This window comes from Aulonocara sp. 'chitande type north' Nkhata Bay, linkage group LG2, assembly GCF_057382095.1.
Source record: "Aulonocara sp. 'chitande type north' Nkhata Bay isolate Kocher_YH1m ecotype deep benthic linkage group LG2, A_spYH_male_GT1.1, whole genome shotgun sequence".
Taxonomy (NCBI): Eukaryota; Metazoa; Chordata; class Actinopteri; order Cichliformes; family Cichlidae; genus Aulonocara; species Aulonocara sp. 'chitande type north' Nkhata Bay.
Window position 1 is genome coordinate 31,602,353 of NC_141345.1, and position 24,510 is coordinate 31,626,862.

The 24,510-nt window shown below is 39.4% G+C and overlaps 1 protein-coding gene across 2 annotated transcripts; it reads left to right on the forward strand.

Moving 5' to 3' along the window:
- The first annotated feature begins 10,497 nt into the window (after positions 1–10,497).
- fgf24 (fibroblast growth factor 24) lies at positions 10,498–23,890 on the forward strand. Of its 2 annotated transcripts, XM_086259121.1 has the most exons (5): positions 10,498–11,244; positions 11,422–11,458; positions 15,918–16,095; positions 19,203–19,309; positions 21,011–23,889. In XM_086259121.1, the coding sequence occupies exons 1-5, from the start codon at positions 11,213–11,215 to the stop codon at positions 21,287–21,289; spliced, it is 633 nt and encodes a 210-aa protein (XP_086115247.1). In that variant the 5' UTR covers positions 10,498–11,212; the 3' UTR covers positions 21,290–23,889. The 2 variants fall into 2 exon arrangements, with proteins under 2 accessions (XP_086115247.1, XP_086115239.1); XM_086259113.1 differs by lacking the exons at positions 10,498–11,244; positions 11,422–11,458 and having other exon boundaries at positions 11,488–16,095; positions 21,011–23,890.
- Positions 23,891–24,510: the final 620 nt, after the last annotated feature.

Sequence of the window (24,510 nt, forward strand, 5' to 3'; positions counted from 1 at the left end):
ACCTCACTAGTACATTACAATTTGAAGTATGTCAGTCTTTATGCAAGATTAATGGTTATTGTTTTTTGGAAGATAAAAATATGACGCAGTTTTATGTTTGCTTTTGAGAAGTCTGGGCATGTTTTCCCACTATGAAGCTCATCACATCAGCACAAGAAGTTGGTGAGATTGCAGCGCAATTAAGTTTATATTTGGAAGAAACTGAAAGAAACTGCAGCCAACTTAATCACATGTAAGAAACGTCATCACATGTAAGAGTGTAACATCTCAGCCTGGCTTCAATTAGATGTTTGTAGCCAATCTAGTTAAACAAAATCGACTGCATCCTATATGTAAATCCAGCCGCTACCCTGTTGGAAGACTGGAAGATTCTCATTAGTTTCTGGTTGGAAAACTGATTATGGCAAACCTTGGTTATATTGTCTGGTCTTAAGTTTGATGTCACTCGGGATGATTCGGTTATAAGGATCCTCTTCGCACTGAGCAGCCTACAAGACGTCTTCTTGCACTCTCAGTTTGCATTTCCTGTTATATTCTCAAGGAAGTTATAAAGCTATTGCCTTCAGCTTGCTCTTAAATTATTAACATTTCTATTATTTCTGGTTATGCCCCAACCTGTTTTGTCAAAGCTATTATTAGGTCTGCCTTTGAAAACTTTGACCCCTTTGCTTTAAGCATCTAGTAAAAGCCACGAATAAATCTGTGGTGAAGCAGAGTGATTAGACTGACAGCTGGAAAGCCCGGGGTAGGCAGTGGGTAGATACGTATGGGAATGCACTTAGTTTGTTTCTCGAAATGATTTCATCCTTAATGTCTTCTGCTTGTGAAAGACTGCAGTTCCTGGGTATGGCTTGGTTTTAAATATGCGCTATTTTCATTGTATACTTATATACATTATATACATGTATACATTGTATACATGTATATATGTGTGTGTGTGTGTGTGTATGTATATATATATATATATATATATATATATATATATATATATATATATATATATACATATATAATATTCTGTAACTCTGTAACTTCTGTCGGTGCTGTGCTTTTTTGGAAATCGAATTTCCCAGAGGAACCCACCCGAGGGATTAATAAAGTTCTATCTAATCTAATCTAATCTAATCTACTCCGTGACCCTGGAGGCCGTGTGGTAAGGGGCAACATTATATTGGCCTCAGGTATAGACAGATCAGAAAACACGGACACCTAAAATACCCCCAACACTCAGAGTGAGACACAGATCAACCAGAAACCATGGAAATATAAACATATGAAATGTGTTTTGCATCTTCATCTGAGTATCGTGCAAATAGTTAACTTCACCTTGTGTCATTTTGCATCTCTTTAAGGTCATTATGAATCATGTTTTGTTTATTTTATCTGTCATGTTGGTAATGTTGCTTCATGTTGTACAGTCGGAGTCTTTTTGAGTTCAGTTGGTATCTTTACGCTTGTGTTTTTTCCCATTTGGTTTATTGTGATCATTTCCAGCTTCTTAATACAAGTGGATCCCTGACTCTTTAGAGCCTTCAGCCTGGGTCTAGTAGGACTATTCACTAATCCTTCAGTTCTGAAGACTACCTTAGTAAAGGATACAAAGATGCGTACTGGTCTAAATCTCAAGGGACCAGCATGGGTGTGCGTTTGCTCTGTGCAGAAGCTATTGGCAGTTTTTGCAGATCATCATCTGCATTACTGTCACCAGTGGGTAGAGCCAGAAAAATGACGAACAACCAGTTTGTGGGCTACTTTCCCTTTATGCCGTTGTTTGTCCTTCAGAAGGCTATGGAGAAGAGTGAGGTAACATGCAAATAGCTGAACAGAAACGTAGTGTTACGATATAAACTGTTCCCTGCAGCCACTTTTTGATCTTTGATGGGGTTTTTTTTGTTGTTTTTGCGCTGCTCCCATTGGTGGTGAACTCCACTGTCACATCCTTTCCTGTCCAGGCCCACCTTTCAACTTGTCAGCATCCCACCCGTGCATGGTGGCATCCAGCTCCCCACTTTAGAAAGCTCTCAACTGCAGATGTCCTGCAGAAGTTTGGTTGATCAGAGTTATGTCAAGAGGCCCCTATAACTGTCACAGCCTGATAACCCTGATATCCTGAATCCTAGAGTGAACACTTTTTGAACCTAAATAAAGAGAAGGAACAAAACTAGATATCTCAGAAGTCTTGGATGTCTGTCGGATAAGGGTTATAATATGGCAAGGATGTGGTTCATATTTCTTTCCACTGTTGTGTTAAAATTAAGACAGACTTAGCTGATACTAAGTATGGTTAATGAAATAAACAGTACTGTATACCTATCTCAGGCACATTTCTATTACTGTATACTATTCTGTGTATTTAAAGGGAGATTTACCTGAGTAGAGTGTGCAGGAAGTGGGACATTTAATGCCAAGAGTACTCCAGAATATTAATTGGTCCACTGGCACTATCCGATACCAAACAGACTTTGTACTAGAGAGTTGGCAAGTTAAAGACAGGCTAATGTGCGATCTGGCTGTGACAGACATTTTTGTTCTCACATGTGCCTTTGTTGAGTAAGTCCTAGAAGAGTTCAGGGCTGGAGTTCACGTATGAAAAAAGCTTAAGATAAGACATGGAAAGTAAATGAACGGACTCTCACATCTCTATTTTCATTAAATAAATATGTTAGTTCAAGATAAGAGTAAGATATGTGTCTGAAAAACTGAAAAACATAACTGAGGTTTAGTGTTTCTCTGCAGTCTGCCTGAGTGTCAGCCACTAAAGAACTCCACTCAGTGTTACTGCATCCCAGTAAACCAATACTGTGTAAAAATGCTTAGTAACAAGTTACAGTATTCAGTGTGAATGATGGCTTAATACATGAAAATGTTGCTGAAGGACAAACATTATTAGTATTATGAGTCTTTGTAAACTGAAATCAGCTGTTTTACATAACTTTAATGTTAATTTATCACCACATCACAGGTTCACTCTACTGAATTTACATTTATCTGTTTCACATGCACTTATCTGTCCAGGATCAGTCCAACAGCAGCCTCGGGCAGCCTTTTATCAGATATTTGACAGACAAGCCTCATTCAGACTAATAAAGTTCAACAAGGTAATTTGTCAGTCCCCAAACTTCAAAAAGCTGATAACGGTAATGACTTTAGCCCCCAAGCTCTGTGAGGCCATTACACACCTTGCACGTTGTCTCATCTGACATCTTTCACAGCTCCTTAGTGTATTCATTTTAACAAAGTGAAGGCTTCTATTTTGTATGTAAAGCAAGATGCGACTCTTTGTAATGACTGATTGTTTTAGCTACTGTTCCAGCTCTCTGGTTGTCCAACGACAGCAAATAACCATAGACGTTAACATGAAGTCGACTGTAATTTGCATGAAGTAAAAGTCAACACATACAATGAGATAATGTTCTTTTTTTATTGCTGTTACTTTATTTCATACATTAATTAAGAGCAACAAAAGTAACAGAGAAAAGAATATTTACTACAGATTAAAGTGTTTATCACATTAGCAGGAATGCAGAGACACTGCACTAAAAGTTGCTAAAAGTGCCTCTGAAATCTGGAACACAACAAACCTTCAAACCCACGCACTCACTCAACAGTGTGGCCTCCTATACACAGGTGAGAGTAGCTTCAAAGCTATAAGCGATTATAATTTGAAAAGTGGTTTCACAAGAGAAGTTCAGAGGAAGGAGGACTTGTAAGTGGCGATACTAAATCCCCCCATTCTTTATTCGGTTTAAGCTAATGCATTTCTTGACCTACGACACACTTTTACCAGCACTAACTTGATTTACTGGTTTAACTTCTTTTTTTTTCTTTTTTACTTTACTAATGTATTTATTTGTCTTGCATGACACAAGGACAAATTATGAACATAATAAAAACCGAGTACCAACCCGAAACCTAAATGCTTTTACTCTCGTGTATCTTGTTTAGTTTATTTTAATGCCATCGTTTAAACAGTATTAGTGTATACAAATTTGCATGTTCAAGTTTAACAATCATTTTGCAGCTTGCATGCAGTCACAATGCTGCAGAACACTATGTTAATAGTACAACAGTAGCTATAAATTGGATCATCAACTTATGTAATATATAAGGAACAACAATGCATGTTTGCACGTTTTATATTTGTTACCTTTGGACTAAACAAGACAAGCAAACCGGAGCAATTAGGAACTAACGTCTTATGATTTAATTATACTTTTACCTGCATAATTGATGTAGAAAGGATCCATCTGAAGTACTTCAAGGAATGGTTCAGCGATATCTCAGCATGCGTTGACAGTGAAACTGCATCAGTCATATTTTATCTTTCATTTCAGTGCAAGATGATGTAACACATCACATATTTGCTTGAAGGAAATGGCGTAGGCAAGAACACAGACTTTAGCCATATCAAAAATGGTTGGGTGTGGATGAGTCCAGCCTTTTTCTCTGTGGGTGGAGGTACCAGCCTGCCTTCCTTTTGTACATTTTACATCTGGAATGGGTACCCCCCGCTCCCCTTTTCAAATAACATCTGCAGCTAAAAAAGCCAGACAGGTAGTTAGAGTTGATTGGTCATGGATGGATTTTCTCTCACTCTTTCTGCTCTCTCCTTGCCTGTTTTTTTCCCTATTCTAAGAAGCCCAGAGGCTAGTATTTCACTGATTACAGAGTTGCCCTATTTGAATGGTCGTTTGTGCATTGTCAGAACAAAGGGGCAAGCGGCCTCTGAAGAGGTGCTAGACAAGGGAATGGATTGGGCTCAGCGGTTAGGATGAGTGGAACTGCAGGTTCAGGCTAGCTTAGCACCGCAGAGACGGCACAAGAAGAGACTCCACTTCAGCTCCTGAAGATTCTTTCATGACTGGGAACAGAGGACTGTTCCCAGTGAAGCTCACATTTGAAAACAGACCAGCTTTAAAATGTCAAAGACGTTTATTTTTAAAGTTGATTCACCAATGACACAACAGTAACGCTTTACCTCCAAGCTACAAAGCGAAACTATCAGCAATCCTGTGTGCTAGAAACTGGAAAACATGTTTTCTTAATATTATTATTTTTAAACAAATCATGTATTCTCCTAATATTTTGAGGGAAAGCATGATATATTTCCTCCATTATATTCTCAGTTGTAGAAACTTGCATTATACAAGTAGAACGTTGTAGGTGGTCTGGGTGGATTCTGGAAACTGATCTATTTCAGGTTTTATCCCTCTTGTCAGTTGTGAAAAGTTGCTCCATGATACTGTTTTTCGATGGAGTCCAGCTTTAAAAACAGGTTTCCTTTTTAAGTATGTAAAAAAAAAAATTCTAACTGTAAAAAAAAAAGATATAATATTATTATTATTTAAAAATTATGTTTATTTCTACAAGGCCTTGAACCTTATAGGACCGCATAAGACCAGAGCGGACCAGCTACACCCAAGCAAGTCCTTTTTTTTCTTTTTTACACTACACAGTAATCAGATAAATGTTAGTCTGACAGGTTTCAGGAGTACATCTCCTAACCCTCCCAGCTTGAAGGTAATGAGGTAAAACCAAAGTCCTCATCAAAATATAAAGGCGAGTTTAGGTCACACTCTTGGTGGGCTTCCATTTGATTAGAAAGTATCACCTTTTCAAAGCTGTTCTAAAGTAGATTTTTAATTTACTTAGAGCCTTTGTCTCTTTAATGGCATCTATAAATTGTGATCCATCAAGGGTTCAGGATTCGTTTAAACACGGCAGGGGGCCTAAGTGTTTTTAGTAGCTGTCAAATAACCACACATTTTGTGTGAATGAGTCAAACCTGGCCAGTTTGCGAGTCTCTAAGCAATTTTATGCCACATTACAAACAAAGCAGCCCCTTAATTCGGTAATTGTGGCCATCCAAGAAAACAATTTTGAGGCTGTTCAATTCAGGGAGGAAAAAAAAATTAAAGAGCTGACAAGAAACACTTACATCATTTAACTTCCCAAACTTTCACCACTAGTCCACCCAGCTCTGAAGGCTTATTATGTCATTAAAGCACTCATATTGTTCAACAAAAGTCTGCGAACAGAAACACGACTTTTTGATTACCTTTGCTTGTCCAAGGGAGTTGACATTTATCTGTCAAATGCGGGCCAAAAACTTAGAACACATGAATTCTGCCGGCTGATTGTTATTCAACTGTAGGATTGTGACACATTTTGGCAGTTTGTCTTTGCTAGGCAATAGCCAAAGAATTAATCCAGGCATGAATAGTCTAGTGAGGTCTTCAAAATGCATGTAGTCACAAAAGGTTATAGCATATGTTAGCAACTAGCAACAAAAAAGCCCAAACTTGTGTTTATGTTTTTGGACAACTTTAGACTCCCCGCTGGATCGCTTTGGAGCAAATCATCATTAATGTCAAACAGACGACCAAAGCTAATGGAAAAGATAATATGTTCGACGTGTAATGTAGTGCGTGGAGATAATTTGTTGAAGAGCGATGCTTTCATTTTTAACCCTTACCTCCCACGGCCTGCACCCAAATTTTTGGGCAGCTTCTCTTCAAGGCAAAACCTAAATGGTCCTTAATGAGTCCGTGCAAACAACGTGTGACGGGGGACAAATTACCAAAGCAGTCCCTCCCCCCCTCTCCTTCTTCCTCAGGTGATACTTGAAAGGTCTCAGAGGTAGAGCTCTCTGAACCCTCCCTCCTCTGGCTCCTTTCTCTGTCACCCTCCACAATGTCAAGGTGTCGCGACCCCTTTATGACCTGGAGCCACGTTAGCAATTGGACTTTTGGTAACCAGCAGCGGGGCATGATCACCAGTGTGAAAAAGGATGTTTGTGTGTGTGCGCGTGGGTGTGTGCAGAGGCGGGGGTAGGGTCAGCATACACTAATGGGGTGAGGCTGAGTTTTAGGGAGATGAGAGGAAAGGGGCCGTCCCATTTAGGTCTCACATGCTTGTCGGCCTGTGACTTCTAGTTTAAAAAAGGCTTCTGGGTGGCTTATATGAGTCAGTGGTCACCCCTCGGCATCAATCGCTTCACCTTGGGCACTGAATGGGACACATGCACCCCCTCGACACACACCACAACTACTGACCCCTCCTTCGTGTCCCGGGCACCCCTCCTTTCCTTTAAGTCAATATGTCCGTGTCAGAGATGAAAGTGCAAAGTGGGAGGGACGCGGAGGGGGTCCTGACACTAATGTAGTACATTGGGCTTCACTTACTGATCTGCCAAGTTCTTTTATCAAGCCTTAAATGGCTGCTAGGTTCCTTTGAACTGCTGAGCGCTCGCCCGCCCTCAGATGCCTCCTCCTTCAGCTTCAATGAGATATCCTCGGTGACATTCCCACAGTCTCGTTGCTGCAGACAGACACGCATAACTGCACGGAAGCGGCGAGGTTCAAATTCAAAGGCTTGGGAGGACTCTGGGAGTCGTCTAAGTAACATCATCGCCACTTTGTAGCCCCTGGCTAAAACAGTTCTCTTCATTTTCATAAAAATTGAAATATCATTGACAAATTTGGCTGCAGTGGATTCATTCATTCATTTCAGGCACCAGGCTTGAAAGCACTTTCATTGGCTGCCAAGCACAGCAAGGCAGGTAAACTAAGACCTTTACCTTGCTTGCTTGTTTTTTCTCACTCCCTCTCTCTTTTCAGCTAATCTGTGTGGGTAACCTTATCCCAACTCTTGAGTGGTTGCCCCCCCCCACTCATCCCTCTTCCAAACCTCGTGAACTAGACGGAAACTTTTCTCCTCATTCACAAAGCTCTCTCTTGTTACACTTTTCCAGCGTCAACCTGCGTTGATTGATTTTCATGGTTTCATCAGGATTTTTTTCTCTTTTCTGTTTTTCCTACTTTTTCACATCAGCACACGTTTTTGTTTTGTTTTTAGGTACACCGACTCTTCTAACTGACTTTTTTGGTTCAGGGTAAATTCACACATGGATCCAGTGATTAAAAAAAAACCTTCCTGATGTTGTGTACGCTTTTCCTTGTTCCACCAAAGCAGCTCTGATCTGTTGGAGCATTGACATAACCTCTACGGTTGCCGTTAAGCGTCTGTCTCTGGGACACTGACAGTGGATCCTTCAGGTCGTACGGGTTTCGTAGTGGGGCCTCCGTGGCTCTGGTTAGTTTGTCTCATCGAGCAGATGTTCAGTCAGATTGGGGAAGTGTGAAATTTAGAGGTTAGGTCAACATCTTAGTGTCTTTGTCACGTTTCTCGGGCTGTTCCTGAGCGGTTATTGCAGTAAGGTGACCTGCATTGTCCTGCTGGGGGAGGCCACTGCCATGAGAGACTGCTATTACCATGAAGGGGGTTTCTTAATATGCAACAACTTTTAGTTGGCTCCTGTGTTAAAGTTACATCCCCATGAATAATAGAGATAATGTTATAAATTACACATGTCAGTAGTTTTATCAGTGATCAATGTATTTTCCCACTTGCTTCAATTGGTACCTTTCTTAGAATTGCAATTTTTTTTTTATTTTGTACAAAAAAAGTAGATAAAAAAAAATTATTAATCTAAATTGTAAAAAAAATACAGAATGTGATAGCAAACATTTTAATTTCAACTACTGCTAATACTGTGTAGGAAATGTATTTATTTATTATTATTATTATGTATTTTTAAGACTGCATCGCATTTAGCACAATATGTTCTTGTTCTGTGTCTGCATCCTTTAGCACCATTTCACTTCAATCTCCTTGTGCAAAAGTTGCATAAAACCACAGGTGGAAATAGATAAAAGTGTTGATAAGGTAATTGTGTGTTGAAATGAGGCATCGCAAGACCAGTGGAGTCAAATCATGGAACTTCAATAAATAAAAAATTCCACTTCGTAAGTACAACTTTTGGCAGAATTGGAAAACAAAATATTTATTTGGGTTTACTTGAACTTTTTTGTTCTATATATTAGTTTAAGTTTCTAGAATTACCTGCTGACTCCTGCAATTGGTCAGCTGCCAAAGTGACTACTAGACCAGACAAGTGCATTGCAGAACCATCACACAGTTGGCTTGTGGCCATTGCTTATTCCCATACTTGTAACACTGATGAAATGATAAAAGTCCCCTAAAAAGGGGGCCTTCCCTTTTTCCAAGAGCCAGGAAAGGTTTTCTCCTTCTTGTGCTTCACAGGTGGCCACATCCAAGCCTCTTGCTCCCACCCCTTAGTTGTGGAGTTACAGTCATGCTCCGAGAGGTTTGTCGCAAACATGTGCTTAAGAGGCGATGAGTGATTCCACAATGCTGGCTGTATCACATTCAGTGTGATAATTGCTGTTTATCATCCTGCCTTTAAATCAATTGTCAGGTGCATTTACATTTGACCTTCAGAGAAATCAATGAGCAGCAGCTATTGTTTGCTCACACAATCTGAAAGCCCTTCATTTCTAAGGAAGTAATCAAATTATCTTTTAGGATAATTACTATTTGCTCATTTTTTGGTGATTTCCCTCCCTAAGGCAGACAAGACTAAATTAGTCATGCTTTAAATTACATTGTACATCAGGTGTGTTAAAGGGATTTGTACAGTGCACTGAGGTTGACAGGATCAAGGAGTCTTGTTAGGCAGAGAGCCATAAATCACTGGATAAACCCACATTATCCATGCACTTGCAGGAAAGATACAGGCTTTTAAAAACTCATAAACACAATATATTTTAAATTAAAGTGATAGATACTTTCCTGACTTTTTTCTGCTAGCAGAAATTATAAGCTCGAGTTCTTAGTTAAACACTCATTTTCAATTCCCACTGAACTAGCTGCAGGGAACCCTTTGAAATTCCCAGCATGGGGAGTTATGTATGTGATCATTTAGAATCATTTTGAATATCAATGGGAGAAGAATCCCGAGGACCCAGTTTTAATGGGACAATAAGGGCCAGCCACAAAGGTTTTCTCTTTTTTTTAAGGCAGCATGCAGAGATGGACTCACTTTACTGCTACCAGCTCTGAAGTAAGCTACTCCCAACCACATTCACACCTCTCTCTCATTTAAATTCAGGGTAAGTTATAGCACATTACTGAAAAAATTCGAGACAACCTGCATTTGAATGCTGTCTGGGAGAGCCAGGCCAATACACAAACCATTCGCTGTTTAAAACGCACAAATAACTTTAGGGACAAATAGTTTCTGTAACACTTAGAACGCCTAATTTCAGCTAACAACAATTATAATAATAATAATAATAAATACAAAACCACTGAATCGACTTGTTTTTTTTTCAATTAAATACATAGAGTGCATATTAGATTGTCGGATTGGGTTATCTTTGTTTATGTGAGAATACACATTCAGTCCTAAAAGTTCTAAAAAACAAAATTAATTAATAAAAAAAAAGTCCAAATCTAAACTAAATTTAAAAAAAAAAAGCACCTAATCTCTGTGTTCAAGTTCTTTGCGCAACGCTTCGCCCACCAAGCAGAAAAAACCCTCTCCAAGATGATGGTCTCTCCAAGATTACCCTATCAGGTGCTAACCGCTGACATGTTTCCACCCACCAACAACAAAAAAGCCTCTCTGTGCCCAAATCTCAAGCCGCAGACGCACAAACACCACTGACAGGCACTGCTGCGCCATCCTCAGCTCCCGAACCTCTCCAGGGATCCGCTCCTGTTGCTACCGCTGCGATTGCTCAGCACTTCTTTTTTTTTTAAATATAAATTGAAAGTTTGTCCTCCCATATTAAACAACTTCGTTTTGGTGGACTGCTCTTTTATTTATCGCCACTTTCTTTTTTTACTCTTGCACTTGGTAGCGTAAAATGATCCATGCAAGGTGTAGAAATCCAGCACAGGTACGGACGGAGATGAGAAGCATGTGATCTCTGGAGCAACAACCTTCGGTTTGTGGGGTAACTTAGCTGTTGGTGCGCAAAACTGAAGGATACTTTTTAGAGAGGTTTTGGAGAGGTCGAATACTGACTTCCATTCTTGACACAGACTTGCGGAGACGGGTTTTTTTTTTCGGGAAGTGAAGGAGACTGAGCAGAGAAGAAATAATCTTCTGGATAATTTCATCCAACAAGGAAGCACCCAATGTTGCACTCCGTAACTCTGCCGCTGGTGTCCCGTCATCTGCCCTTACACTGGGATCCAGTCTCCTACTTACCCCCGGAGCTGTGTGCGTAAAATACGCACAGGGGAGCGAAACGGAGCGAGAGAGGGGGGCGATTTCGCCAACCTTTCCTGGGGCTAAATCAGTGGAAGCAGGTGTATTTCAGCTGTATTTCTGCAAGTCAAGATGTCTCTCCTGCCTTCGAGGTTCATATACCTGTAAGTCTTCCACCTCTCCGTTTGCTTTTGCACACAAACTCATGCATTCTTACCAATAGAAGTCGCCAAACGCTTCATATTTTTGGATTGCTGTCATCCAGGTAGGCAGCGTTTATTTTTCACGTAATTGCCTGTGTGATTAACTCCCGTCTTCCCTTCTCTCTCCTCTCCACTTAGGTGTTTACATTTTCTGGTGTTCTATTTCCAACTGCAGGTATGTTTTATTACTTTTTGTGTGTATGTGTTTGTATGTCCCTGTGCAGCTTTTTGATGTAACTGTTGATTATATCACGGTTATAGTTTAATTTCACGACGGTCTTTGCCACGCAGGACAGGAAATTCATGTGCTTTAATTCTGTTCATTTCAATACTAATTGGTTAGAATGATGAGGAAAAAAGTGACAAATTTTGGGTCTACTGCGTGCCACAGTAAAAAAAAAAAAACAACAACAACAACAACACCAAAAAAATAAACAAAAACTTAGTCGCACAGTAAACCACAAAAACCCCGTGAAATATCATTTATGTGATTTAAATACTTGTCACGAGTATTACAGTAATGCATAATTAATGTATATTCAAAATGTTCATTATTCATTCAAATCAGTACAATTATCCGGGCTACACCTTAATTAAAACCCGATGTTTGCAATTTGACATTCAAGTAGCAGTTTCGATATTTTACAGCAGAATTGTGTAAAAAAAATATTGCGATCCCTGGGGTTAACAGTTGTTCTTTGAACAGATGGCTCTTTTGGCGCTCAGCTTTTATTAGTTGCGCGTCTCACTTTGAACAGTAATGATTTGCAGGCACCCACTCAGCTAATTGATTGCGCGCCGTGATTCACATAGGATGCAGTCAGCACACTCCTTCTCTCATAAAACTATCTGATGGGTTTGTTGGTATGACGTGTCCGACCATAATATTGCACACACAGTTGTTTCATATTAATTTCTCGGTGTTATTGTGATCTACGACATTTAATAAAAACAGGATACCCTGCCTTAAAAGGTACCGGTATCTCATCCGTTTTTTAACAAACAGCTCTTAAAAAGTTGGCAACGTTTTAGTGTTTATGTAATTACATCTTTTAAAAGTTACTACATTTCTTTCTTTCTTTTAATTGAAAAATAAAAACTATACCAAGAATAAGGAATAAAAGGAGTGTTTGTTTGTAAACTATAAACAATATATTTTATTGGTTACAGTTACTGCTGCTAGGATCACATTGTCCCAACCTGAAAACCATCAGCTTTTAGAGTAATAGGTAAATTTCCTAGGGACAAAATGTAAACCAACCTGAAATTAGAAATTGCAATCTTAAAACTGTGTAATCAGATTATTTCAACAGAAATGGCACAAACACAGTTGATGAAAAAAGTTGACCCCTCTTCACTTGACCCAACATTTTTGGTTATTATTTTTTTAATGTGAACTTCATGCTTGTTGTGATTTAAAGTTCGTCAGATGATAGCTACAGGTAAACAGAGGATGTTCATGGCTTCAGTGGTTTCAGCCTAATCATTTATCTTAGAAAAATGCAGGGACATGCCTTTATCCTCCACTCCTTCTCAATGCTCCTCGGTATGGCTTAATGGCTCTTGCATGTCATGCTGTGGTTGTGACTTTATGAGGTAAAACAAAAGAAGCAACCGCACTTGGAAGTTAACTTTGAATACACTGCCAATGTCTGTCGGAATGTTTTTCTGTATGTGAGTGTGTGTGACCCCATCTGTATGTATGTATGTATGAATGTGTGTGTGTGTGTGTGTGTGTGGGGGGGGGAGCAGATAGCAAGGTGTATCTTAGATGACTGCGACAACTTCACTTCCTCAGTGGAACTGAGTGCCAGACTTTTGAAGTTTCAACCATATCCGTTTTCGTGTTGTCTTTGAAGAAAGGAGACAGAGTGATTTAAAAAAAAAAAAAAAAGCTGTTGTCGCTAGCGTTCACCTCAGCCATGTGCTTAGGCTCGCCTTTCCCTTGACATGAAATGCAACTGTCTACCAAACACACCTTTATGTTTGTTTAGAGATGGGGAGATTTGGGATAAATCCCTCAGCAGCCCAGTTAGGCTATGTTTTGTTGTGCGTTCATTTTTTTTTTCTTGTTCTTCAGCTTTGAGTTTCATATTAAGAAAGAACATTGACAACAGATGATGTTAATGTTCAGCTTTTAAACACTGTTGTACTTATTCTACGATAAGCAAGTTTGCTGGAACCATTGGACACATGCTTACTTTTACACTGTTATGCATTAGTCACTGGTAATCCAGCCCCTAAGACTCTATTTAACTAACTTCTTCACCTGAAATGGTGACACTTTTCTCCCCCGTCAGTTTCTTTAACTGCTGTATCTGAAATACCCACTCAACTGTTGATATTTATCATTTTTTTAAGACACATACTGTGTAGAACAACAGACACTGAAACTTTCACGACTCACAAATGTAAAATGACAACTCTTTCTCTAGAATTTCCATTTGTTTGGTCAGTTTTAATGTGCAAATATAAAAGGATATTTCCAGCCAGTAAGCAGACTCCTCTCTTACATCTTTGTAAGATCAACAAAGGCTTCAATCAGTGCCTTAATCAGCTTACAAAGATAAGCAGTTTCATCTCTGATAATCTATATCTCTTGTCAAGGAACGGCAAAGGGTTTTTCTGGAATACTCTTACCCTCCTAAGAGACCCTCTCTAAATCCACCCATCTCCATGGGACCTTCGACAAAGTCTGACACTGACAGTATTTTTCACAAGAACTGATTAGCCAGAAACAAGTCTTTTTGTTTGGATTAGTATGTTAAGTAAAACATAAGCTGTGATGGAGGTTAAGAGTTCGAGATGTGTTAGCATGGTGTGGTATCCTAGTACGAAGATAACAACCACTGCAGCTCTGAAGAATCAAGGTTAAACCTGAATTGACCCCAACAAACCCCAAATCTGCTTTGCAGTACAAGCCTCTGGTGGTCCAGGTTGGGTTTAGGATTGTGAGTATTGAAGACCAGGGAATGTTTAGTTTTCAGAGTTTTCCAGAGGGTTCTTCTTGTGATTTATTTTGATTTCATATTGTGTTATGTGCAGAAAAATCGAAATATATTCTAGGGCAGTGTGTAACATCATTGTTCTGTATTGTATCATGAAGGTTGTGTACTTCTTTGAAGTAATTGGGGAAAAGATACTATAGAATATTCTTATAGGGGGATAGTCAATCTGTGACTAGAGACAAAAAAGCCATCACATGCCAAATTTGAGTAAGCGAGTACATTTGATTTGATTATCTTCAGCGTCTTATTTTCCACACTGTCTGATGCCAAAAATAATATCATTCGTGTTTCCTAAATGTCAACAGACACAGAGGATATGTCACCGTTGTAGACCAAATATGCCATAACAAGCAAGCATATCTTTCATATTTCAAAGGCTCTTTGAAACATGACCAAGAAGTGCTACTTAATCTGCACCTCATGACCTTTTTGGCAATTTAAAATGTTTACAGATGAGTTGGTGCTCAAACGTGTCTTTTAGTTTGGTTTATTGAGGTTAAACTGTAAAGCCGGGCTTCTTCAGTAGAACCCATGTTCGTGGACAACATCCGTGGTGCACGACTCATACGACATGTTTCAGCAGAGCGTTGTCGGAAGCCTCTTCAGAATTGCACCCAGTTTTGCGAAATTGTTTACTTTTTCCTCTCTGATTTTAAGGATTTGTTCGGTAGAGGCCATAATTTCCAATCAAGTTTGCTACATGTCAGTCATTTTACTAGAATAACAAGGACTTGGGGTATGTAATGTGTATATAATTAGCCACCTGAGAACAGCCACATAAAAAGCCATTACTGTGCAATTACGACACCATACAGCTGGGGAAATGGGATTTTGGCGTGAACTTAGATTCCAGGGCTTCTGAAAGTATACGTTTCCTCTTCCACGTGTTGAGTCACAGTCGTTTTACTGAGCTGCCACTGAATTCTGCAATTTCCTCTATTTTCATGTCAAGTCTAAATTTATTCCTAAACAGCTGACCAGTGAGTTTTGAGAAGCAGGTTTCAATGCGATTTTTACAAAAATTCCTCCCACAAGAGAACTTTTATGGTTTGAGGTGTCTCTTTCCATCTTGTCCTCCGCCTGCTGCATTTCCTAATTTATGGACTTTACTTTGCCTGCAGGCAGATATTTGTTTGATGATAGTGCAACAGGTCTGGATGCTTCAGGTGTATAATTGCTAGTGGCTTGCTTGCTTGTGGAAATGGAATACAGGTTTCTCAGTATTGCCCAGGGCACAGAATATATACTCTGTCAATATAAACCAACACTCAGTTTTCACTGTATGGTTTGCTCTTGCTCTGTGCAATTTTTACTCAAACCGTGACTTCATTAACATGTCTCGTAACATAGTTAGCAGCTTGTAAATGCATTGCATATAAAATGTGTCAGTTAAAAGCAAGGAGCAAAACACTAAAAAGCCACAGCACAATTTCCAGGTTGTTATATGAGTTTTTAAAACCCTGGGGCAATTTTTTTTTTTCTTTTTACACCAGGCCCATAAAATGAGCAGTGCACATTACTATTAATACCTGTGCTACGATGATCTCTCACCATCTGTCTCTCCTCCTCTCTGTTTCTTCATCTACTGTCCCTCTCTCTGTTTCCTCCTGTCTCACATCTGTGCAGGAATCGCAGCAGCGCTCTGCTGATTTCAGGTTTTACATCGAAAACCACACCAGAAACCCAGATGACCTGAGCCGGAAGCAAGTCCGGATCTATCAACTCTACAGCAGAACCACTGGCAAACACGTCCAGATCTTGGGAAAGAAAGTCAACGCCAATGGAGATGATGGGGGCAAGTATGGTATGGGAGAACTCCTGTGCATCTCACTTGACATTTAGCTAGGCTGTTATAATAGGATGAGAAATTACCTGCCAGCCAGAGCTTTTCTATCTCCACCAGCCACTTTGGCTGTTTACTACTCATTGTTTGTCGGTGGTTTTCCGTGCTCTGTGTTTGGCTGGCTCAAGAGAGGATGGTGACTTTTCAAAGCCACCAACTACAGGTTGGGGTGGATGAATACATACTGAAATTGCTGACTTTGCTGTTGATGTTTACTGCAGGATTTGGGTATCTGGGGCAAGTCTGTTTTTATCCTGTTGGAGTCATATGTCAGCAGTGTTATGCTTTTTGGGGGGGTCTAATACAGACCAAGACTTGTTGGTATCTGATGGTAAAAATATTGTTTTCTTTTGGTTTCTGAGTTGTAAAATATAGTTTTTTGCCCTCTAAGGATTCAGTCTCAACTTGGTTACTGTGAACTTCCATCATGCAAACTGGGGAAATCTCACATTTGCATTACAAGAAATCAAATTTATATACACGGTTTCGGAAAGCCAGGAGAGTTTTGTTCAGCCAAGCAGTGTAAAAGTGCTCACCTGAAAATGTTAAGCATTAAGTCTGAAGATGTCAAAATACGTTTGGCAGATTGACCCAGTAATTATCATTGTTGTTATGTAATTAGTAGTATTTCAGATAAATCTTAGGCTTTTATCATCTTTTTAAAGTGTTCTCTGTCTTTTCTTTCTTTCTTTTTTCTTTTTTTTTCACGTGCACTTTGCTATTTTGGTTTAAAACGAGTATGGCGAATGACTAAATCGATGGTCAGTATAGCACCCTTTTGAAGTAGTAGTCCAAACGCAAAGCAGTGGGGCTTATGTTGTGCTTCCCTGCAGATATTTTGCTCATAACAGCTGACTCACGGCTCTAAAATTGCTGGTCTTGAATGCCTTTGAGTGAGTGTGTTCAGTCACAGATGCGCCGAGGCGAAGTTTCCTCACTGCTTGTTAGAGCTTGAGTGGAAGCAGATCCAATTTTTCCCATGAGGCTTTGCCAATTCCACCCTCCACCCCTCCTCCCATCCCCCCCACCTCCTCCTCCCCATCCAGCTGCAGTACCTGGCACCTGTGAACTCCTTTGCAGCAATAATGCTCAGTGAGATAACTCTCCTTACTCTAATTCATGCATAGTGTCTGCAGCTTCACATACAGGGACCAAAATACGCTGCTGAAGAAATATAATATATTGCTAATATACTCCTAAGTAGGTATCTCTCCAGTTAACATCACTGGTATTATAAATCTTCTTAGGTATTAATGTAGCGTAGTCATTACTTTTAGGAGACCAGACCAGTCATTTTCCAGAACAGTCCATTGTAAGTGATGTCTGCCAAGAGTGATGGCGGGTCATTGCAAAGGCTTTTAAATTGATAAAAGCTGCAATCTTTGATTAATGCTGACTTTTTCAGCTTTTTGAACAGGTGGCCTTTTGCTGAGGTCAAAATATGGCAGCAACCTGTATTATTCATATGGAAGCAAGGCAGAAAAAGTGCAGCATACCTCAGAAGCGAAGGGGTTCATGGCTCACAGTTCTGCCTGTGTGTCTCTTTAACTTTAGAAAGTAGACGTTTGGCAAGTTTGTCTGTAACTTTTGTCATATTTTTTCATTTTCTTTTGATCTTCTGACTTCTGCTCCGTTAAATAAAATACACCCTTTTCATGTTTTAGACCTTTTTTTGTTTATCCATAAAAAACTGGGAAGCATTGAGGAGTCCTACACTCACAAGGCTGCTGTGAGATTATTGAAGCACCCGGTTCATACATTCAGCAATTTTTAAGGTTGTGGATTATGGAGATTAGGGGTATTCAAGTGCTTACAGTGTAAATAAAAGCACCACATTCCCTCCTTTGTCAACTCAGTGCCACTTGTTAGAGGTATTGACAACAGTGAGATTCCTCCAAGTGTTTGCATTTCACTGTAACTATGACTCAAGGATCTAATTACGTTTATTGATGCCTTAAGCTGCCAAACTCTTCTTTTATAAAGATCAAACCATTAGTGTTTTCCCAGAAAAACTCAAGATAGGGGTTGGAACTGGGTCACAGACAAAGAACAACTTACAGTAAGGAGGGAAATATTGTTTTATCTGATGTTCTCAGTCTCCAGCATAACTGAGGTTGAATTTTTGGGTCTTTTTGTAAAAGTAGCTCACAATGAAAAGGCCAAGGTGTGGTTAAAGATTTCCTAAATTTGCATTCATGGCAGTAGTTTCTTTCAGAATATTATTTTATTTGTGTGAAAACCAATGTTGTTGGGCTGTCTTTTCTTTTTTAAGGATGTCCCTGCATATCTATTCGACGATAAAACCAAGTCCGATGTGCTATTCTTTAGATCCCAAGTAAGACGTACAAACAAATCTTTTGCAAATGAAGAATGAATAACTATTTCTTCCCTCACCTTTAAGACAGATTACCTACCACTTTTCTCCCAAGGTTGGATTTAGGGGGGGTGGAGAGTTATTTCTGCCCCCGAGCCTATCCCGTCCCCTTCGACTATTCTTTCTCTCCTCCCTTGAGTGCTACTGAATGGCTCTGTGTGTTAAACAAATGGATCATCTTAACTTTTTGATTGAGTGAGCACAGACTAAAGGGAACTTGAAACCTAATCTGGAGGGGCACATAACCGCTCCACAAATGTTTGGCAGATCTCTTTACTGGTCAGAGGGTGAGCAGAGACAAAGGTGACCTCGCAGGGGTTAACACTGGGGTGGCGGAGTGGGCACGGAAAACTAAAAAGGCTACCGAGATAGGTTTTTAAAGTGGACTACTGAAGTGACAGTGGCATTGTTTTTCTGATGTGTATCATACAAGGAATTTTTAAATAATGTTCTACTTGAATTGAAATATTTTAACTGCATTTAGTCAAGAAAATCATCATTTAGCTAATGATCACAATACTGTGTCCTTTTGTTTGTGTTTCTTTAACTAAAAAATAACAAAAGAAGTTAACCATGATTAAAACTTGTATTCTTACAGAATCAACTAAATGTGTTTGACTCCTTAAGGTATGTGTGCTACAAGACATATACATGGCATTAATTGGATGTGTTTTTCTTTTCTTTTCATTTGCAGCTCTCCTTATTGTTGAGACAGAAACCTTTGGGAGCCACGTCCGAATAAAAGGAAAAGAGAGCGAACATTACATTTGCATGAATGAGAAGGGCAAAATAGTTGGAATGGTGAGTACATTTTGATTTTCACTATGGTAATATTCAATGAATACTGATATTTTAAAGCGTGCACTTAATCCATGCTGAATCAAACGCAGCCTAGGATCTGCTTTCTCCTGCTGTTTTTCTACACCCTAACAAAACCTCTTTGATAACTCACAGCCATTCTTCCATTACGTAATCGGCCTACTCCTTTGACACTCGATCAGTCAATTACAGTCTGCAATCACCAAAATGCATTGAGAGACTAATAGTCACTTAGGAGGAATACCATTGCAATTATATCACTTAGTCGCACCAGGTGGCCACAAGTGCAGGATGACTGCATGTGGCTCGGCAGATGACCATTTCAGTGTGAAAAAAGCTAACATTTGAAACTGTAACATTTTTTAGAGCGCATGTGCTGTTTCTCTAATAAATCATGTTCTTAGCATTGGTGCGACTGGATTATTTCACTCAAGTTTTCCCTCGCTGCGGTCGTCTGCTAGAACTAAATTATGTTCCCATCAAGATTTCTAAACTGTCTTTAACCCAAATGCCAGAATTTGCCATGTTAGTGTTCATTTTCCTGGCCTCTGATTTGTCTGAAACCCAGTGATGTATTGATTTTGTGTCTGTCAATATTTTACTATTTTTAACTCTAAACCTATCAAGAAAGTGTTAATGAGTTGAGCCAAGAGCCATTTCCTGTAGACTTCTATGAGAATTCTATGAGAATCAGAGAGGTGCAACCAGAGGAGTGCCCCCTCCTGGCCTACAGAGATTATGCAGGTTGAAGGCACTTCGGCTGACTTTAATTTTAAGACCATCTTTTATGAACGTTATATGGTGTGAGAGCTTCCTGTGTGTCATCCTATACATAGCCATATGTAGTGTACTTGTATACCTATGCTATAGAGCTGGGAGATAGCTAGCTTAACTTTGCATAAAAGCTAGATGCAACGGGATATAGCTAGCATAACTGAATTACAAGCTAAGAAATCCATCCAACTGCAAGACGTCACTGCTCTAAAAAGTTGTCCGTCCCATAATATTCTGTAAAGCCAGATATTTAATTTTATCTGCCACTGCACCACTTTGTTTTGTTTTGTATAGATTAACTAAATGTGAGCTTTAGAGAAACTGTTAGATTTTTTTTCCGTATTATCTTTGGAATTTATATAGAAACTTTCTAAGCAGCAAGGAAGCTCAAATAAAAAGATTTTCTACAATTATTTAAAGAGTTCAATTTTCTCAACTAGCGAGAGTGCATTAGTGGTAAAAATGGGAATGAGTCAAGTAACAGTTAATATGTTTACGCTTACCTAACATTAACTCTCACATCACAGGGAGAACTTTTTTTTACCTCACAAAAAGTTGATTCTGTTAAACGTAACCTTTTCAGTGGGTGAAACTCATCCAAACTCATTCAAGTGACTTCTTCACTCTCAGTTGACTGCAGGTTTCCCCGACCCTATAAACAGTACATTTGCATAATGACTGAAACTAGCACCGCTGATTAACAATTGTATTTTCAGCTGTGACTGAAACCCTTTTTGATCTGTGAGTACGTTATAACCATGTGACGGGAAAACTTAGATTGCAACACAAAATCACTCCAAACTGAAAAAGAGGAGAAAATGAGGTAGACTATTCAAAGGCCACACTACTATATTAATAATTAGTGTCAGATGATAACTTCCTCTGCATTCTTGTTCTTTTTTCTTTCAGCCTGATGGAAGGAAGCAGGAGTGTGTCTTTATCGAGGAATTCCTGGAGAACAACTACACGGCTCTCGTCTCTGCCAAGTACAAAGGATGGTACCTCGGATTCAATCGGAAAGGGCGGCCTAAGAAAGGCTCGCGGACCACGCAACGACAACAGGAAGTCCACTTTATGAAACGCCAGCCGAAGGGCAAGGTGAACCCAGTGCAGGAGTTTCGCTTCACCACAGTAACTAAGCGGACACGAAGGGCTCGGCGGTTAAAATCCAACGCAAAGAGGAACTGACAGGACTAATGGGACAGCTCTAGTTTTCCTCGTGGAGGAAAAAAACTGTACCTGAAAATCTCAAGATTCTTAAAAGAAGACTTCTTTTCTGTAAAAGAAAGACTGACTAAAAGAACAAAAAATAAAGATTTTTTATTTTTGTATTTCAGGATGACTGAATATTTCCTAACTGTCGGATTCTTCTGGGTTGATGCCATTGAGCTAATGTTTCTGTCATGTTATTTATACTGGATAAACTAAAGGACCTCTGAGCGAATTCCTGTGATCGTGGCCCTCAGCTACATATGAACTGCAAGCTGAAGGCATGCTTTCTTTTTGACAAAAGCAGGAGCTGATGCAATGTTATAAAAATCAGCCAACTAGAGATTTATTGGAATACCTGTCGGTTTTTGTTTGTGTTGCCCCTGACAATGCGGATCCCATACTTTCCACTGGAATTAGAAACCATGGAGATGAAACGGAGAGAGGTGGCAGTTGCAGGTGACACTGTGCTGCCAGAATAACTGTGTAGCTTCGAGTGCAATATTTTACAGGTCTCTCTCTTTCTCGTCTTCTTTCTTTCCATGTGTGGCTCAGCTCCTAGAATGCGCGGAAGCCTCCAAGTACTGTGTGAGATTTCCATACAGCCTGAGATTCAGCTGAAACCCAACATGCTTTGACTAGTCAAGCGCCAAACGTGGCTTTTGTTCTGTTTAAAGACTGAAAAACCAACACAAAAATACAACAGCTGATGTGATACATAAATTCACACTGTCTTCCAACTTCATTGCATTTGAGTAGGGATCTTAATCCCTTTCATCTCCCCTCAGATTGCATCTTTTACAGCTCTTCTTTGCATGGGTTAGAGCTGTTCCACAACAAAAAGCTGCCTTAATTCTTTGAGTCGGAGCTACTGTCTGGGGGCTGATGATGACTTCCTCTACCTCCTTAATCTTTTGTTTATCTTCACCTACACGGTCTGCATTCGGTTGATTTCAGGAACCTTTCTGTTGACTCATTTTCTTTCTCTCTCTGTCTCTCCTTAATTCTCTCGCTGTTACAAAATCATCTTTTGACTGTGAGCTCATCTTCGCTCCTTTCACTCTCACTGGAAGATAGTCTCAAAGATGCTTTTGGGAAGGCTTAGCTTTATGCAGATTAGTCATCCATGGATAGGAATACTGTACATAATACACTCCACATCACCTCATGAACTCATATTTAACAATTAAACAATTTCCTCAAAAATCCAGATGACCAATACGTCAAGGATCCAGGGAATACTTTCAGCAGCATGGTAGTTTTATTTTGTTTTCAAATCTGAATCCTAAAGGGAAAAGTCTGCTTTTATAATTATTTTTTCTCACTGACAACAAACTCCAGCCTCTTATCACCCGTAGTATGTATTTACCTGCTGTCAGGCAGGTCTTTTGTATGAGTTGCTACTAACAACATGACACGTTTATGATTTTTTTTTTTAAAAACAAATGTAAGCAAAAAATAATTTTATGACTATTATTAAGATATTTATTGCCTCTCTTTGTAAATAAAATGTGAGTTTTATTTGGCCTCTGTTAATAAAATGAGGAGTATATTTTAAAACAGACTTATTTTATGTCTTTATTGAACTCTGAAAACAGGTATAAATGTCTTTATAGCCTAATTTGAGACAGATTTTTGAGATGTGCATACTGACTATAACACTCCCTGAAAGTGAAATCACTCCAGGTAGGGTTTGGATGAATAGAGTACATTCCCTTCTCTGCATACTGCCAAGTTATGCATTTTTATATACAAACCCAAAGCGTGAGGACTGCTTTTAAGTGCAGTGATTTGAGAAAGGCCACTGAAATATTTCTGAAGTTTTCTTTATATCATTGTGTGTGGCAACTGGAGTTCAAGCACCTGGTGCTTTAAAAAACAGATTTTCTTTTTAACATTTAGGAAATGGTGGAATAAAGTTTCCCCACCAAGTTATTAAGGTTATAAATCAAGATTTGATGAATTTTTCAATCATAGCTAAAGTGAGTGGTGAGACAATTATAAATATTTTTGTCACAAGACTAAAGAACTTGATCAGGTATGAGACCCCAAACAATCTTTGAGTACTTGCAGTGCAGCCTACTTTGATTTAAATGCTTCGTCCTCCAAAGAGTAAGCATGAAGAGGTAAAAGATGGACAACTTTGCATCTGTTAAAAGCACTGAAAGAATGTGGGGAAAGCATGTCTTATAATGCTGTGTGCAGGAATGATGTTTACAGTAACCGTCAGACTGAAAGATGGCGGCTTTGAGGGGGAAAAAAATACTTTTGTTTAAATTCCTTGCAACGCTATCGGCCCCCCTCCCTTTCACTCCACTCTGGTAGTTGCCTCCAACACATCCAGAAGTTCCCCCATTCCGTCATGGGATTTTGAATGTCTGGCCTGCTGCTTTTAAAGGTGGAAACATAGTGCTTGAAGTGTGACCCTGTTATGTTCCATTAACATAATGGATCAGCACTGAAGATGGTGCTTGTCTTTGGGGGGATGGAAGGAGGTATCTGTAGGATTTTGAAGAATGTTTTATGCCCTTTATCTTGTCTTCATCTTCTTTAACTGTGTATTGTCACTTCTGTAGAGGAATGATGACTTTACTGAAAGGAATAGAGTACATACATTGTACAATGAAAAATTTCACGTGCCATAAATAAAAACATTTAATTCACTGCTTCCTGTTTAAATCGCCAAAGTTCTGTCCTGCCAGTCACTTACTGCAAAGATTTGTTACTCTAGAGGACTGGGAGTTAAAATCAGCCTGGTAGATGTTTGAGGAATTTAATCAATGCAACTTTTGAAACCCTGCAAATTCTATTCATACAAGCAACAAGTTTTTCTTTTTTTTTCCATTCTGCATACTTCAGACTTGACCAAGCACAGCCAAAGTGCATCTGGGTATATTGACATTTAAACGAGAGCCGATGGTTTCCAACATGGCAGCCCATTCGCAATAACGAGATGACATTTTTGCATAAGCCTCCCGCTAGGCTTTTCTCTGACTCAACCTTTGATCGTTGGAGGCTAGATGGTCTTGGAACTGGACCAATAACTTCAAAATGAAACATAGAATTCCCTTTTGCAAAGCCCAGCCCCTTTTCAAAGGAGGTGGAATCTTTAAATGCAGTCCTCCTTGCCAAGTAGTTTATATTCTATTATTAGAAAATCTCAGCACACTGAAAATGTGCACAATGGATACAGTATGACC